The sequence below is a fragment of the Saccopteryx bilineata genome, chromosome 5, assembly GCF_036850765.1.
Source record: "Saccopteryx bilineata isolate mSacBil1 chromosome 5, mSacBil1_pri_phased_curated, whole genome shotgun sequence".
NCBI classification, from domain to species: domain Eukaryota; kingdom Metazoa; phylum Chordata; class Mammalia; order Chiroptera; family Emballonuridae; genus Saccopteryx; species Saccopteryx bilineata.
In genome coordinates this window covers 166,088,896-166,106,129 of record NC_089494.1, presented here as the reverse complement: position 1 = coordinate 166,106,129, position 17,234 = coordinate 166,088,896, and the positions used below count along the sequence as shown (strand labels likewise).

Here is a 17,234-nt window from a genome sequence, read left to right as displayed (position 1 = left end):
GGGCCTAGGCTCTGCAGGAGGAGAACATGGGCTCCTTTCAAGATTTGTCTCACGAGGTCTGGGAGCTGAGCCTGCCACGCATCTCAGTGTGGTGGGTGGCTGCCCTCCCTCCAGACCCCACACAAAGATTGTGGACTGGGGTTAGGCATCTCTGCTTTTCCGTATGTGACACCTTTGAGTCAGTGACAAAAAAGAGGTGATGGGGCTGGGGCCAATGACAATTCCCCCCATTGTTTGAAGAAAAAAGTTTTTAGGGTTACCAGCTTAGACACAAAGTCTTATAAAAGTGGCGCCGTCTGGTTGACTGTTAGCTAGAACCCAGCCTGCTGATGGCTGGCGTCCAGGGCTGGGCTCATGGGCACCGTCCTCTCGCAGGCTGAGTCTCTGTCTGGCGATCCCTGACCCCAGTTCAGCCCTGGACATTGGAGCTCAGCTCCAGGGAAGGAGCAGAGGTGAGGGACGGGGCTGGGGCTGCAGGGGATGTAGGAGACAGATGGTCCTGAATGGTGGAACTTCATCTTAATCAACCCAGACACCTTCGCTCCATAGTTTATAGATACAAACAGGAGACTTCGAAGCAAGGACACACTTGCCTCTACCACCTACCCTTCTTCCCTGCATATGTGTGTGTACACACATGCACACATAGTGAATACCCATCACACACCATACTACACACACATATCACACAGAGCACACACATAACCTACACACAGACACATGGATACATACCACATATCTTTTACACATATATCACACACAACACACACAGCACACACACATTCACACACAGTGAACATCCATCACATACACCACACCACACATACCAAGTACACATTACATATATCACACACACAACATACATATAGACACACACAATATACACATATCACAGACACACACAGACACACACACACACCCTCCAGGGGAGTTGCACTCATCCTTTCCGGTCTTCTGAGGACATTGGGACAGTCAGTTGAGGGGCTGCACGGCTAATATGGGTGAGAAGTGTTAAGTAAGATAAGCACGTTCCCGTGGAGGTGTGTCTTTGAACAGTGTGTGGAAACAGGGTTTTCTAAGTATATTAACAGCATATATTGCAAAGTGTTGACTAATCCACTGATAGAAAATAAGATTTTCTAAGCATTTCAAAGGCATTTTAACATGCAGTAAATGATTAAAAGTCATTTTTATCTGTAAGTTTTTTCTCTATTAGGCAGCAAGCTGAAAGAGGGAATATTGCCGTAATTACTGCGCTAGCTGACCTTGATGGAGCACTTCCATGTCCCAGGTCCTTCCCTGGGATGTCTTCACGCACTAGCTTATTTGATTCTGACCTCAATTTCATGGTTCAGGTTATGTTACTGTCCCGGCCTTGGAAACGGGGATCTGAGGGTCTGAACAGTGATGCTCATAGCCCAGGGCAAGAGACGGCATGAGGGGTCTTGCCCCCTGCTCGGTTTCTCCTTTCAGACTTGCTCTGGGCTCAGAAGTCATTGGCTGGGTGAGCTGTTGGGAGGGGAGAGAGACACTTCTCATGGAGAGAGGAACTCAGTCAGGGTTTTTGCAGCTCTGGTGGGAAAGGCTGGGAGGCAGAGTTTCTTTCTCAAGCTATCAGTACATTGACTAAGCTCCAGAATTGTTCGAATTTAGACTAAGAGAGAACAGAAACAACTGTCGGTCCACGACTCCCTCTGGCCCACGTGTTTGCTGAGGAATAGGCCCGAACAGAGAGCCGAGAGGCTGTGTTTTGATTCCCTTGCGACTTCCTCTACTCCTTTCCTTCTTCATCTGGAAAACAAAGGACTAAACCTAGAGCATCTTTAAGGTTCGCTCTGGTTTGACAGCCCGTAGTCCTGTGACTTTGCTTTAGTGGAATAATCTGGGCGGTCACCGCAGTTTTCAATCTTTTTTTTTTTTTTTTGTATTTTTTCTGAAGCTGGAAACGGGGAGAGACAGTCAGACAGACTCCCGCATGTGCCCGACTGGGATCCACCCGGCACGCCCACCAGGGGCGAGGCTCTGCCCACCAGGGGGCGGTGCTCTGCCCCTCCCGGGCGTCGCTCTGCCGCCACCAGAGCCACTCTAGCGCCTGGGGCAGAGGCCAAGGAGCCATCCCCAGCGCGCGGGGCCATCTTTGCTCCAATGGAGCCTTGGCTGCGGGAGGGGAAGAGAGAGACAGAGAGGAAGGAGGGGGAGGGGTGGAGAAGCTAATGGGCGCTTCTCCTATGTGCCCTGGCCGGGAATCGAACCCGGGTCCCCCACACGCCAGGCCAACGCTCTACCACTGAGCCAACCGGCCAGGGCCAGTTTTCAATCTTGTTGCTAGTTATGTTTTCTGGGAAGGGGCTATTTGTGCATATGTGCTGTGTTCTTTAAGAGCTGATGGCAAATATACAGTATTCCTGTACAACACCCCCCACCTCTCCCCCTCTCCCCCACTGCTTCTTAGTCAGGTCAACAGTCCTAGTCACTGTCAGTAAACCTTCCATGTCCTTCCCATCCCAGGACAACAAGCACGTTCCTAACTCTTTCTGGCTGAGAAGGCGACCCATCTGTTAGGTAATGTTGAAATGCAAGAGGTGTTCATATGGTCTGGAACACTTCACCCCCTTGTTTAAGTGCCTGACAATATGCTACAAACAAGAGGTGAGCATAATGCTCGCTGGACCCGGCCAGACCCTCACACACCAGTCCTGCTGCTCTGACTGCTCAGTGTCTATGCAGGGACACTGTGTAGGGCCCCTCCCCCAAGACAGTCTTCCAGTGCCCACACCACACTGCTAGATGTGTCTCCAGTTTCATATGCCAGAAATGTTTCGACGGGCAGCAGGCACTCATCCAGCTCCTTCCTTGTTAAATGATTGTACAAACTGTGTTCATTTTTCTTCTTTTTATTTATTTATTTATTTATTTATTTATTTATTTATTTTTGTTTGAAGGAGAAAAGCCCAGGAAAGAAGAGGAGGGATGGCCCAAGATAATGTTTTTTTTTTTTTTAAACTATACAATCCCTTAAGTTTTCAATCACACAGTTACTGCAAATATTTTTCTACCACCCAGGTGAAGGCAGGATTCCAGGTGGGGATGGGAGCAGAGCCTTCTGCTCTGGGAAGCCCAGATAGTCCCCTCCAGCGCACATCACCCCCAGGGTCTCAGCCTTAGGGGCCATTGGGCTGAGGCCCCCTACTCTTCAGGACAGGGGACTGCTTACTTAGATTGTCTTCATCCTCCGTGTTTGTGGCCCCGGGGCTCAGGTGCTTGAAGGGAGCGATGAAGGCTGACAACATGCTTACTTTGTCTGGAGAGAAAAGAAGAACAGGAAACGCACTTTTGACATCCAGTTTCAGAACAACCCAGTGCTTTCATCTGTTCTTTCCTGAGGGTTTGGACAAGGGAGGTGGAAAGGTCGCTTTGGCTTCAGCCACTTCATTTTGGTTCAGTCTTTTATTGAATTTCTGACAACATTTTGTCAAACTCCCCTCTCCATTCAATTTTAAACTTTATGATTTCTATCTTTCTTCTTTTCTTATTTTTGGCATCTCCCCTTCTCTTGTTTCACATCCCTCACAACTTGAAGTAATCGTCTCCAGGGCAACAGCCTGTATGAGCTTACAGGATGCTGGATGGGGCAGGGCTGTCAGACTGAGGTCATTTCACAGACAGCAACTAAAGCAAGTAGAAAACTCCCACAATTAAATGAGCATCGTGCAAATAAAGCCAAGACTATTTCTTCCCATTAGTGGAGAACTTGTTTTGTGAGCTTGGAATGTATGAACAAAATGGACTTAAAGTTGTAAAATACACTTAATGTGCATTTGAGCAGAAGTAGAAGAACGGAGAAGAAGCAGGAGAGGAGAAGACACCGGTGGGAAGGTGGGGGGCGCGGGGGGAACCAGTGCAGGGCTTCCCGCCCAGAAGAGTTCTTCCTGGAAACAAGAACTTGTCACTGAGGCAGCAAAAGGAATCCCAGGGTGCCCTCTGCCTGCAGCCCCAGTGGTGGGCGAGTCAAGTAGGACCGGTAGGCTTTCTGGTAACCGGACACCTCCGAGCACAGGACAGATGGGAGGATGGACCCAAGTAGGAAATGCCACTCGTGACCAATGAAAAATGTTCTTTCCATAGTCTCAGCAACTTCTCTCTTAAACAGAGATCAAAGAATTACAGATTGGACATAAATTGGGAGATATAAATAATGACTAGTAAGGGGAAAAAGCTTCTGATTTTAGAGGTTCCACTGACCAAATTTGACCACAGAAGTTAGGAGCACTTGTCCACAGCAGAACTGATGCCCTTGCAGAAGATTCCTCCCCTGTTCTCAGATTCTTGCCTCTCATGGCCCCTTCACCCAGGTCTGCATGATTCATTATATTCCATCAGAATCTTGGCCACATTATTTAAAAAAATGGTAGCTGGAAATGTCACCCTTGCTCACCCAGAGTTGCGAGAGAGTCATTCCTGCTCCTCCTGTGGTAGGCTGCCCAGGGCCCTGGTTACCAGGGGTTTGGTTACTTTGCCATGTGGGATACTTTCTGTCTCCTCTGATTCCTGCGGGGGGGGGGGTTCAGCAAGCCCAGTATTTGCATCAGGCTACCTTTTGTCTGCCTCCCTCATCAGAGAGAAGGGCTGTTGCTAGCACTCCCGTTTCAACAAATGTCTAAATGTGATGTCCCAGGACACTGGTAACTAGTGGTTTTTATATGCAGCTAGCCTGCAGGCGTCCAGACCCCAGCCTGAATCCTGCTCTTTTTCTTCCCATTATGAGCCTGTTTTCTCTTTAGCCAAGCTTCCCAGAGGCCAGGGGAGTTCACATTGAAATTCATTCCGGAGCCTGTTAACAGCTGTTGTTTCCAGTAGGGACGGGTAACAATATAACGTTCACTCAAAGAGAACCATAAATAACTCAAATACAAAACGCTTGCTCCTTCTTCATTCCCGGAACAAGAAGAATAAGCTGGGGAGGACTGGCTCTCCCCGAGCCTGCACGGCCCAAGCTAATTTACTACCAGGGAATGAAATCTCTTGCTTGAGTTATAATTTCATTAAGGAAGCCCAATAATATTACACAAAGAGTGTGAAGCTCAAATGATTTAGTCTAGAGCATCTCAAAATGAAATTACAATTTTCTAATAAAACAGGGCTACCAGCCCAACACCCACAAAAACACACTAAGCCATTTCAGAGCTCACCTGAGCAAAATTGTGATATATTTAAAGATTGTTTTAGATCCATCAGAATACTTGCTTTTTAGGGTTGTCAGATTTATTAAATAAAAATGCATGACACCTAGTTAAAAATGAGTTTTAGATAAGCAATATACATTTTTTTGTATATTCTAGTATTGGGACATACATCTATTAAAAATAAAATTTTAACTGAAATCTAGATTTAAGGTAAAGGACTGAACAGACATTTGTCCAAAGAAGAAATACAAATGGCCAATCAGCATATGAAAAGATGCTGAAATTATTAGTCATTAAGGAAATACAAATCAAAACTACAATGAGATGCCCCTTCACACCCATTAGAATGGCTATTGTCAATAAGAAATAATAAGTGTTGAAGAGGACGTGAAGTTGAAACCCTTGTGCTACTGGTGGGAATGTAAAATGGCTCAGCCTCCACGAGACCAGCCATCCCACTTCTGGGTACGTACCCAGAAGAACCGAAAGCAAGGATTACAAAACACTTGTACGCCAATGTTCAGAGCAGCAGTATTCATGATTGCTAAAAGGTGCAAACAACCCAAGTGCCTGTCAATGGATAACAAAATGTGCTATATACACGCACAGTGGACAATTATTCAGTCATAAAGAGGAAGGAACTTCTACAAGAGGCTGCAACATGAATGAAACTGGAGGACATCTTGTGTGAAATAAACCAGAAACAAAAAGACTAAATACTGTATCATTTCACTCATATGAGGTCCCCACAGTAACCCAACACACAGAGACAGAAAATATATAGAATGGTGGGTTCCGGGGACTGGGGGATGGTGAATGAGGAGTTGTTGCTAAGTGGGGAAGAAGTTTCAGTTTCAGGAAATAAGGAAGCTCTGTGGAAGTGTGGTGGTGATGGTTGCATACAATGTGATGTACTTAATGCCACTGAACTCTATATTAAAAATAGGTAATATAAAGAAAAAGTGGTTAACATAGCAAATTTCATGTTTTATATACTTTACTACAATGTAAAAAAAATAAAAAAATAATTTAAATTTAATTGGATGTCCTATACTTTATCTGGTAACCCTATCTCTTTCGTGCCCTACCAACTTACTTCTCTTTCTTCCAGCATGGTGGATTTTAGATGTCATAAGCCAGCTGAAACAAATCAGCCCAGACAGAACAGGGAGCCAGTGGAGCTGCCAACCGCTATCTGGTAAGTCAGTTCTCCTGAAGCTTCAACTATTCTCTACTACCCCTGCTGCTTCATGAAATAAAAAGTTGTTTCTAAGTAAGGACGGACCACATCTTTAGAAGATCATTAGAAAAGAGAGTGAGGAATTGCATTTTTATTTAGAAAAATTACAACAGAAGCTGTTTGATGCCAGCACCTTTTTTGATAGTTATTTTCTTTTATTTTTTCATTTTTTTGTATTTTTTTTTCAAAGTTAGAAGTAGCGAAGCAGTCAGACAGACTTCCACATGTGCCCGACCGGAATCTACCAGGCATGCCCACCAGGGGGCGATGCTCTGGATATCTGGGGCATTGTTCCGTTATGGCCGAAGCTATTCTAGCACCTGAGTTGAGGCCATGGAGCCAACCTCAGCGCCCGGGCCAATCTTGCTCTAGTGGAGCGTTAGCTGCAGGAGGGGAAGAGAGAGATAGAGAAAAAGGAGAGGGGAAAGGGTGGAGAAGCAGATGGACACTTCTCTTGTGTGCCCTGACTGGGAATTGAACCCAGGACTTCCACACACTGCGCCTACGCTCTACTGCTGAGCCAACTGGCCAGAGGCCAATAGCTATTTTCTTTATTCATGTTTGCCAGTTTGACTTCTGTGTCCAATTGATCCAAACTTGAGCAGAGCCCCAATATTCAACCACTTCTAGTCTTTGTGTTTTTACAGCCATCTCATGAAACTCTGGTTCATACAGGTTTTTGATGAAAAATGGAGGTTGTGCTTTATTTTACTCAATTCTGTATGTTTTGGGTTATGCAGAGAGAAGATGGTTAACAGAATCGCCTGCACTTCTGGCTGCCTCCTCGCCCTCTCATTGTAGGTTCTGTAAGAAGGAAAGGGGTTTTTCTGGGAAGGTAGCTGGACAGTCCCTGCTCCTCAGCTACTTGTGTCTGTGGCCCAGAGAATATGACGAGAACCAGATGGAAAGTGACCTGAGAGAATGCAACCAGTTTGGACCGGCCCTGGCACAGGACAGCGTCAGTGCCATCCTCCTACCAAGAGTCATTTTCAACAGCCACATAGATCAATGGAATAAAACAGAGAATTCGGAAATAGAATCACACCTATATGATCAATTGATTTTCAATTCATTCTAGCATTCTAGCTCAGAATCAGAAACATCCCCAATGTCCATCAACAGAAGAATGGAGAAATGAATTCTGTTACATTTATTCAATGAAATTCTATCAACAACAGAAAAATGATTGAAGTCTTAAAATACCTTATGATACAGATGAATCTCTGAAACATTATGTTGAGCAAAAAGATCTAGGAGCAAAGACAATGTGCTATGTAACTCCATTGTATAAAGTTCTAGAACAGGCAAAACTACTCCTGGTGAAAGCAGTCAGTCATCTGGCTGCCTCTGAGCATGCTCACTGTTGGGAGAGGCACAAGGGGTCTTCCTGGCATGATCAAAATGTTCTATGTTTAGATTGAGATGAGTTTCATGTGTGTATGCATTTGTCACTGACCTGTAACACATTTAGTTTGTACCCTTTGCTGTATGTGAAATACACTTCAATTATTTAAAGATATTAAAAGATGAAAAACATGAGTGAACAAGAAAATAAATGATGAGAAACGGACATCAAAGTATTTAATCTAGAAAAGAAAGTAAGGAAAGTAAGGATGGAACAAAATGTTACTCAATCTATAGTGAAGAAAATTGAGGATGCTAGGTATCTAGTATATATCTACCAAGAAAGTAAGCTTTGTTTCTTGCTTATTTTATAGATTTGAAAGCTCAAATATATTAAAAAGGTTTTGACAGTCTAACAGGAAAAATTACCATCTCAAAGATAAGCCATCCTCAGATTCTTATCAAGACTATTGTATGTATCAAGCAAGGGAGAGAGAATTAGTGGGTGGGAGTGAGACTCAGAATGTGGGGAGATGGAGTCAGACTTCCGAATGTTAGGCCCAGCCACACCTGCTTCAGGAACCCAGGGTGACTCAGTTTACCCAGGATGATGACTTGAGAAATTGTAGAAAGGTCAACATTTTTGGAGCCTACTTTGTGAAAGCCATTGCTTTCACAAACTATTTTGTTTATAAACAATTTATCAAACAGTTTTTAAAAGGAAGATGAAAAATTAAAAAAAAGTCATTTGGTGTGTAAACACGTCAGTTATCCAGAAAATCCATGCATGTGAAAGAGTGTATTTGCTAGAAATTTTAAGAAAATCTGTAATTTAAGAGCTTATCTGTGACTACCCGAAGGAGTTGAAAATTTATGTCCACATGCAAAAATCTGCATAGCAATGTTTACAGCAGCTTTATTCATAACTGCCAGAACTCACAAGCAACCCAGATATGCCTCAGTAGATGAATAAACTCATGAGCTAAAGCAAAACCAAAACTAAACCAAAACATACTAATTGCTAAAATATCCAAGGGCTTGATCTTATACTCTGCTTCCTGAAAAGCACTAAATATTTCATGGAATAGGTTATTTGAAGAAATTGCACACCTTGAGCATTTTGTTTCTGTCCTTATTTCAACAACTTAAAGTCAGGTTTTGTCCTGTGTCTGTCTTTTGTAGGCCACACACATTCTACATCTAGCTCAGCTGAGCTGTCTTGAGCATTTACATAACTCGAAAAGAAGGTGACAGTCGGAAGCCACAGAACTCTGTTGGTACCTTTGGGCTACAAACCTTAGCCTCTTTTATAAGTTCCCTTCTTCTGTTTTCTCTTTGCCCAGATGCACTCTGACAGATGGCCTCCCTCAAGCTTGACCCACTTTCTTTCAAAACCGTATATTCTAATCAAACCCAGGTATGTGTTAACGAATGCAGCTTCTACCCAAACACAAACACAAATCAGCTTGAACAGGTGGGCTACGCTGGGAAGCACAAAAATAATTACCCTCCATGAAGGCAGGAGAAAGGAATAATGTTTTGGAGTACAGGTAAAGAATTTTTCTCACAGATTTTCAGGAACACATATTATATAAAACACTGTTTTCTAGCTGCCATCCTATGGACCACGCGGGGGTGTTCAGTGGGAAAAGGTTCTGAGTCTGCACTGAGCTTCATAACATGAGAAGGTTTGATTGTTACAAGAAGGTGGAGATCTCTCGGACAGTTTCCAGATGGATGAAACTCATGAACTTGGTTTGAAAGATTCCCAGTGAACAGGCTGCCAGCACGTACTATGTTATCCCTTCATTGTTAAGGGCTGAATTGTGCCCTCCTCCAAAATTCATGTTCAAGCTCTGACCTCCAGAACCTCAGAATAAAACTATATTTGAAGATGGGTCTTTAAAGATGCAGTTAAGTTAAAATGAGGTCTTTAAGCTGGGCCCTAATCCCCTAGGACTAGTGTCTTGTAGGTAGCAGAGATCAGAATGCAGACACACACAGAGATATGACCATGTGAGCATGCAGGGAGGAGACAGCCATCTCCACACCAAGGGGAGAGGCCTCAGAAGGAACCAGCTCTGCCCACACCCTGATCTCAGACTTCCAGCCTCCAGGATGCGAGACAATAAATGTCTGTTGTTTAAGCTGCCCAGCCTGTGGTATTTTTCATGTTGGCCAGAGTAGACTAATACATTTAGAGAACAAATCTTTATTGAATGTGGATAATCGCACACATAGTAATTCAAGGTCTGAGGTTAAGAAGAGATAATGCAGAAAGAGGCCATGGGGACCACGTGTCAGGGAGTCATCTTTCAGGAAGAGACTGGTTAGCTGAGACCTAATAGCTAATAATATTATCTACCATTGATTAAGCACAGACCATCTTTGATCCAGGCAGCCTGGGTTCAGAGCTGATAGAGTAAGTACAGGTTAACCGAGTTAAGGGAGGGGAAGTCACTCAAGGCAAAAGGACCAACATGGGCAAAGGCTCTGAGAAGTCCCCCAGGACCTAGTTAAACTTCTGAAACTTGGCGACACTGTCTGAGTGGCTCCCCACTACCTTGGGTATGAAGCCTTAGGCGGTAATATAGGACTTGACTCTGAATTGGGGGCCCCAGGAGACAAGCACGTAAAACTCTGGATTGTAAGAAATGAGCTGGAGGGAGGGTGGGGGCGAGAGAGAGAGAGAGAGAGAGAGAGAGAGAGAGAGAGAGAGATGTCCTTTAAGATGAGTCTGAAACCCAGACATGGTCCTCAGAGCACCTCACACTTGCTCCATGGGATAATGAACACTTGGTTACTGAGAGGACACAATGGTCAGTTCGTACCTCAGGGTGAACACACGGCAACCTTGGACAATTAAACAGAGATTCTTTCCTCCTATTTCCCTCTGCCTTGGATGGGCTTGGGACTGGTTGTGAGATGCTACATTTCAATCTGGACTACGTTGAGTTTCACAGATTGAGAATGATCTGAAGTCATGAGCTCTGCCTGAGAATCCCTGAGGGATAGTAAGGGAGGAAGGAATAGACTTCAGTGAAAAGGAGAAAAATAGAAAAAACAAAACTAATTGTTCTGTATTTCTACTCTAGGCAACTGAAACTTGAGAAAGAACTGATGAGATTTGCTCTATGAGGCCCCACATGCTGCCTGCTTCCCAGAGAGTAGGAGTGCATTTTTATCCTTTAAAGACCCAAAGGGAGTCTGGGAACATATGACTTGTCAACTCCCCTTCAAAGTTCCTCAATTGTGTAGGAAGTAATACGCAAGTGAAGGTTGCTGTAAGCTCCTGAAAGCTCTGAGAGCTACAAATAACCACAAGTGAATATACAACTTCTAATTCATAGGAATTAGAAGCATGGTTCTCATAAGCTGTTTGGCAAAATTAGGGGTGTCTTAAGAAATCCATCCTTTTCTCACGGTTTAATTTCTAAGGCATGTTGTTCTCCTAGACGGCTCTCCCTCAAAGTCACAGCACTCAGATATTCTTGTACCAACCTGGGACATGTCCCAGGGTAGATTTTCTGATAAAATTATGATCGTGGCATCATGAGCACTCTTGTAGACCATATAGAGATTTTGGCTTGACTATGTATGTCACTTTACAGTGAGATTTGGTTTAATTTGGAAGTAAAGGGGGAAAAACCTAAGAACAAACAAGCTTACACCAGATTGCTCTATGTGTTCTTCCTGACGTGAATGGCAGGCAAACACTCGATGGTTTGACAAGTGATTGACAGAGCAAGGTGACTCTTTGCAAGAAAGTGTATTTAAATACAAAATACATCCAACAGTGTGTGTTAAGACTTCACTTAGACTCATAGCTTTCCACATTATCTGCCAATGTACTCAGTGGCTTTGCCAAGTCTAAATGATTTTCATTTTATGCTTCATTTGGGAATGGATACATGTAGAAAGTGGATGACATCGTTTTCTAAGTTGGTTTAGCATCCTCCATGAACTTTGAGGTATGAGGGCTACTTTAAGTTCTGTCACTTTACTGCTAGGACAGTAGGTCATGCAGGACGATGAGTGGTTTCAGATCTATCGACCATCTAGCCTGGACGTGATTGTATGCTGATTCTTGTTTGGGGCACAGAAGGTCCACCCCAGGAACAGATAATGTGGTGAGGTGAGAAGGTCAGAGTTCAGCAGTTACACTATTTGAGGCCACCAGACTCTGAGACCAGACAGAAAAGTCTGCAGCTTCTTCTAAAAGATTTTTCTTCTACTACCAGTATAGTCGAGATTCATTGGAGCCACTCCTTCAACAGACAACTTCTGAGACGGTCCACATGCCAAATGCATGGCCGGGTGGCAATCTGTTTTTGGTTGTAATTGCATTCTAAAATTTTCTGGGAAGTTAAGAAATTGGCAAAAATTAGAGATCTCTTCAGTGCATGTCTCAAATTGGGAAAATAGATGTGTTCTTGCTTTATTTAACTCATTATCCACTCGCCAGCCCTCACACGCTGATGCACACAAAATCACCCTCATGACACTCACTTCCATATACACTGCCCCTTTCCGAATTTGGGGAAGGGCACTGCGTCTCATATAGGAATTCCTCACAGTCTGGGGACATTCTCCTTCTTAGCAGTCTGTAGTGGCAGTCTCTCACCTGGGACAAGGTTGAGGTCAGCTTCAAATAGTCTGAGACTAAAAGAACAACTTTATCATGTTTGTCTCTGATGCTGTGAGTTGTTGTTCCCATTGCCAGACTGTTTGTGGGAGTTAAGAGCGTTTTCAGTCAGAGAGAGCAGGTGGCCAAGGGCTCCAGTGATGGATTAAATCACAGGGAATTTAAAGCTGAAATGGAGAGCTTCCATTGCTTACTTGGCTCTGAGGACCAACGAGTCTACGAGTAAGTCTGGAAGAGATGCTCGGGCTGTGATTTTGGTCAGGCGTTCTTTTAGAAAACCAGCTCAAAGCTGGACAACCTCACGAAATGAACATTAACCTCACAGACCTATTAGGTCCACTGAGGACTGTAGTTAGTGAACCACTGAGATAATGAAAAATTTAAGTCTCCACATAGTAAGTGCTAATCCTACATTGGTTTTGAATTTCTTGTCTCTATAGACCAGTGGTCCCCAAAATTTTTTGGGCCATGGACCAGTTCAATGTCTGAAAATATTTTCAAGGACTGGCCTTTAGGGTGGGATGGATAAATGTATCACGTGACCGAGACAAGCGTCAAGAGTGAGCCTTAGACGAATGAAACAGAGGGAATCTGGTCATTTAAAAAAAATAAAACATCGTTCAGACTTAACTATAAATAAAACAGAAATAATGTAAGTTATTTATTCTTTCTCTGCGGACCGGTTCCAAATGGCCCACGGACCAGTACCGGTCTGCAGCCCGGGGGTTGGAGACCACTGCTATAGACGTGTTTCCCTCCAAAGTCCTTCTTCAAAATCATTGGTTCCTTATAGGTCCTTCAGCCTCCTTGCTTAGCATCCTCTTACCTCCCTGCTCTCTTTTCTTTGGAAATGTGCTAAATTCAAATACTTTTATTTTACAATTCTATACCCTATTACTTCCCATCTTTTTTACACTAGAAGCTTCAACTGTAAATCATTACTCTTGTCAGTCAGTGAACAGCTGCATGAGTGTCTGATCACTCACTCTAGCTTACCAGGTTCCTAAGAAGCTCCAAAGCACTAAGTCATGTATTTGTGGTGGTCAATTTTATGTGTCAACTTGGGATGCTATAGGCCAGGGGTAGTCAACCTTTTTATACCTACCGCCCACTTTTGTATCTCTGTTAGTAGTAAAATTTTCTTACCGCCCACTGGTTCCACAGTAATGGTGATTTATAAAGTAGGGAAGTAACTTTACTTTATAAAGTTTATAAAGCAGAGTTATAGCAAGTTAAAGCATATAATAATGATTACTTATCAAGTACTTTATGTCGGATTTTTGCAAAGTTTGGCAGAATAAATCTTTATAAAACAACTTACTATAGTTAAATCTATCTTTTTATTGATACTTTAGTTGCTCCACTACCGCCCACTATGAAAGCTGGAACGCCCACCAGTGAGTGGTAGGGACCAGGTTGACTACCACTGCTATAGGCTATGGGATACTCAGGTATTTGGTTCAACATTATTTCTGGGTGTGCCTGTGTTAGTGTTCCTGTAAGAGATCAGCATTTAAATTGGTGAACTGGGTAAAGTAAATAGCCCTTTCTAATGTGGGTGAGCCTCATCTAATCCACTGAGGGCCTGGATAGAACATAAGGTGGAGGAAGGGAGGACTCTCACTCTGCCTGTCTCTTGGATTGGGATGTCCATCCACTATTGCTCTCCTGGTTCTCAGGTCTTCAGACCCAGAATGAAGCCTTGGAATCTACACTATTGTCTCCCCTGGATTGTCAGACCTTCCAACTATTCCACTTGGGTCCTAGCTTGCAGATGGCAGATTGTGGATTTTCTCAAACTCCACAATCAAGTGAGTCAATTTCTTACAATCCATCCCACCCCTTATTCTATTGGTTCTGTTTCTTTGGAGAACCCTGACTAACCCAGCACTCATATTCCTGAAATAAGGCTCTTTTATACACTAGCTATCACAGCGAAGTAGAGCCCAACTGTCAACTATAGCTATCTCCTCCTCTTCATAACTCATCCTTTCCCCACTCCTCACACCATAGTAGTTCATTATTGTCCAAGTCCTGGAACTTGTGGGAACTGGGTGTATACTTCAGAGAGTGCTATTCACTGCCCTGGATGGTGGCCAGTGTGAGAGGTATCTTTAACTTTTCTTTAACATGTACAATATCTTTTTCTATTTTATGGGGTGCATTTCTTCATTTGAGTGTGGAGTCTGGGCATAGTGAGGGTGGGGTTTTGGTGAGCAGCATCTCCATAGCTTTGCTGCCTTGCTCTGCTTTACCCAGCAGATGCTCAGTGCTAGTCTACCCACTGTGCCTGGACCAGCCTCAGTCAGTCCCTGTAAATATGGTGCAATTATTAATGACATTTGTTCATTCACAAGAGTGGCCCAGTTTGGACAATCAAGCATTAGGTCACCGTCCTGACTAACGAAGCTCTCATTTGGAGGTGCGTAGCCTCGAGGCAGCCACACTTCTTAATTTCTAACTCCCTTCTGATTCAAAAGCCAAATCCCTCTTTTCCGACAAGACATTATACTGGATTGTTTTTAGAGGCATTTCTGAGTCCATCTGTTCAAACTGGATGAGTGTCTCCTGTCAAGACCTAGCATGTTCAGTCTGACCTATTTGCTACCACCCACCCAGGGGGCCAAACTGAAGCCCTTGAGTCACTCTGAGTCATCTGTTTTCCTTTCTTCACATGTTAAGTGGGTCTCCTGGGTCTCTAGAGTATTCATTCCTCCCGGCCATTTCTTACTTGCCCACACCTGCTCTTGCTGCGTTTGTTCTCATATGGGTTTCTGCAGTGATCTTCCATCTATTATATATCACCCTCCTCATCCTCCTCATCAGAAGCACAGGGCTATGTGAGAATGAAATGAGATGGGCATGGTGCCTAACATGTGACACACTCAGTTCAGTTAGCACTGACTGGTGATCATGTTGACTAACCTCACACATCTCGTAGGATACAATCATTCTTTTCAACCCTTCAGGTTTACAGTGATATTTGTTGCCTCTAGCATTCCTGAGGGCCATTGGATCTAGTATTGTTTTTATTTTATTCTCTAACATTACTTTTATTACTTAAGGTATTGAATTGAGCTCATTCGACTACTAGAGGTAAGATGTTACAGAGCCTGCAGCAGGTTACACTGTCCTCCATTTACTCTGACAGTGGACTCATTGTCAACAGTACTGTGTTCTTCAGCGCTATTGGAAGTTTGCTAATTTCTCATCTCTTATATGAATTAGATACTCTGTAAGCAAAAAAAGAACACTGGTCACATAACTCATTGTTTAGACTAAGGTCAAAGTGTTAACATCTGAATTTATAAATCTAAATTTAATTATTTCCCTTTAGAATGGAACTTCTGGCTAATGTATGAAGAAAATATTTATTATTGTTAAGTTCCCTAATAGACTGGTAATTTATGCACCATTTTAGGCCAAATGAGCACTCCTAACTTATCTTCCCAGAGGCTAACCACAAGATTAACAACCCTCTGTTTTTTCTTTTCTTTTCTTTTTTCTTTTCTTTTTTCTTTTCTTTTCTTCTTTCTTTCTCTTTCCTTCTTTCTTTCTTTCTCTCTTTCTTTCTTTCTTTCTTTCTTTCTTTCTTTCTTTCTTTTTCTTTTATTTAGTGAGAGGAGGGGAGATAGTGAGGCAGACTTCCACATGCGTCTCTACCAGGATCCACTGGCAACCCCATCTGGGGCTGATGCTCGAGTACCAAACTACTTTTAGCTCCTGAGGTTGATATACTCTAATGGAGCTATCCTCAGAGCCTGGGGCCATGCTCAAACAATTGAGCTACTGGCTGCAGGAGGGGAAGAGAGAGAGAATGGGGGAGTGGGAGGAGGAAGAGAAGCAGATAGTTGCTTCTCTTGTGTGCTCAGACAAGGAATTGAACCTGGGATGTCCATACACCAGGCCGACACTCTATATACACTGGCCAGGGCCACCCTCTGTTATTTCAATGTGTGTGATGATCTATGATATTCATATATGCAATCTTTAAATGTGTTGGCAAACACATGGTCCTATAGAATGCTGAGAAGACCTCTTCAATCCTGGCCTTCCAATCTACACTGACTACTCTGCCACAACTGGGTGTGTATCCTTCATGTTAAGTACAATCTGTGGTCAGTTTGGGCTACTTGGACCCAGGGTGGAAACAGCCTGTCATTCATTCATTCCTTCGTTGTTTATTTACTTACTGTGCTCCAGGATCTAGAATAGACTAGAACAATTCAAGAACACCCCAAAACAGTCTAGAACAGCCTAGCACTTCTTGTTCTTGCCTTCTTTTCTGCACAGCCTGTATCATCATTTTCAATGCTATGTGTCAGACTTGTCTAACTGCCCCCCCCCCCAACCTGTCCTGAACAGAACTCAGACTTTATGCATGCAGGGTGTTCTGTCTACTTTCATTGCTGCTTCTGTGTCCCCAGAGTCTGCCACACTGTCTGGCTCGTGGTAGGTACACAACAATATTTTTTGAATGACTGAATAAATGCTGCAGTAGATATCTGGCCTCGAGTTAAACACATTGGTCTCTTGATCCCTCCCATCTCCTGTTTTAAACACCCTACCGCTTGTGCTGACTGTGTCTCCAGGTGTGACGTGCCATCTCCCTCCCCTGCAGAGTGGCACTAAGGTCTTATCCATGAGCCTCCCAGCCTCATGTCCCAGATTAACCTTCCTTGATTTCTCTAAAACCTGCAGAACCCAGTTCTAGAATGTAGGTAAAACAACCACAAACCTATTAATTTGTCATTTCTTCCTTTGAGATATTTGAAATAGAATAGAGAACAATGGATTAATGGAAGTAAATAAGGTTTCCACA

The 17,234-nt window shown here is 43.5% G+C and overlaps 1 protein-coding gene across 3 annotated transcripts in view; it reads right to left on the bottom strand.

Annotated features, from left to right (window-relative positions):
* ADARB2 (adenosine deaminase RNA specific B2 (inactive)) overlaps positions 1 to 17,234 on the bottom strand; it is a 468,569-nt gene that overhangs the window by 169,325 nt on the left and 282,010 nt on the right. For 2 of the 3 annotated variants that reach the window (XR_010725610.1, XM_066232435.1), the window contains exon 2: positions 3,215 to 3,301. The exons of the other annotated variant lie outside the window; for it this stretch is intronic. Coding sequence is in view for 1 of the 2 variants with exons in the window: in XM_066232435.1 (XP_066088532.1) it covers positions 3,215 to 3,301 (87 nt within the window). In the remaining variant the exon portion in view is untranslated. The remainder of the gene's footprint in view (positions 1 to 3,214; positions 3,302 to 17,234) is intronic. 3 annotated transcript variants of the gene reach the window in all.